Source organism: Acanthisitta chloris, unplaced genomic scaffold (genome assembly GCF_000695815.1).
Source record: "Acanthisitta chloris isolate BGI_N310 unplaced genomic scaffold, ASM69581v1 scaffold25038, whole genome shotgun sequence".
Taxonomy (NCBI): domain Eukaryota; kingdom Metazoa; phylum Chordata; class Aves; order Passeriformes; family Acanthisittidae; genus Acanthisitta; species Acanthisitta chloris.
Window position 1 is genome coordinate 1 of NW_008686811.1, and position 1,101 is coordinate 1,101.

Genomic DNA, 1,101 nt, shown 5'->3' on the forward strand with positions numbered 1-1,101 from the left:
CCGATCGGGATCCTGATCCCAGTCCCGTCCCCGGTCCTGCTCCTGGTCCCGAACGCAATTCCGGTCGTGATCCCAGTCCCTATCCCGGTCCCGGTTCCGAGCCCGACTGCAGTCCCGATCGGGATCCTGATCCCAGTCCCGTCCCCGGTCCTGCTCCTGGTCCCGAACGCAATTCCGGTCGTGATCCCAGTCCCTATCCCGGTCCCGGTTCCGAGCCCGACTGCAGTCCCGATCGGGATCCTGATCCCAGTCCCGTCCCCGGTCCTGCTCCTGGTCCCGAACGCAATTCCGGTCGTGATCCCAGTCCCTATCCCGGTCCCGGTTCCGAGCCCGACTGCAGTCCCGATCGGGATCCTGATCCCAGTCCCGTCCCCGGTCCTGCTCCTGGTCCCGAACGCAATTCCGGTCGTGATCCCAGTCCCTATCCCGGTCCCGGTTCCGAGCCCGACTGCAGTCCCGATCGGGATCCTGATCCCGGTCCCGTCCCCCCCGTCCTGGGTTTTTCCCCCCTGGCGGGTGCTGCCCCGTCCCAGGGAGGGGTAACTCGGGGCTCCTGCTCCCGGCGGTTAGTGGGGAGCATTGGGGGGTCTCACCCCACTCCCCATCGTGTCCTATCCCCAGCCCTGCCATGGCCACCAGTGAGCCCACGACGGCACAGCCCAAGGTGGAGGAGCCACAGGTCAGTGGGGGCAAGGGGAGGAGGTTTGGGGGATGTGCCCAAGGAGTCTCTGCTTGGGGACAGCACTGTGGGTTATCCCACCCTTGAGTGGGTTTGGAGAGCGCTGGGAGCACCCCAAAACCATCCCTGCTGGGGGGGTTGGGAACACAGAGTGTGTCTCATCCCCTGTGAGATTGGGGGGTCCATCACCCTGATGCCATCTCACCCCCAGAGCATTGGGGTGCGAGTGGCCAACCTGCCCCTGGTGAGCTCAGCCTACGACATGGTGTCCACTGCCTACACCTCCACCAAGGAGAGTCACCCCTACGTTCGCTCCGTCTGCGACGCTGCCGAGAAGGGAGTGAAGACCCTGACAGCAGCAGCAGTGAGTGGGGCCCAACCCCTCCTCACCCGCCTGGCGCCACAGAGTGAGTGCTGGGGCG

At 65.8% G+C, this 1,101-nt stretch overlaps 1 protein-coding gene across 1 annotated transcript in view; it reads left to right on the forward strand.

Moving 5' to 3' along the window:
• Nucleotides 1–628: 628 nt before the first annotated feature.
• LOC103807609 (perilipin-3-like) overlaps nt 629–1,101 on the forward strand; it is a gene marked incomplete at its 3' end in the record, with an annotated part of 2,218 nt that continues 1,745 nt past the window's right edge. Inside the window, exons 1-2 of the mRNA XM_009080347.1 lie at nt 629–679; nt 891–1,086. Coding sequence (XP_009078595.1) covers nt 629–679; nt 891–1,086 — 247 coding nt within the window. The remainder of the gene's footprint in view (nt 680–890; nt 1,087–1,101) is intronic.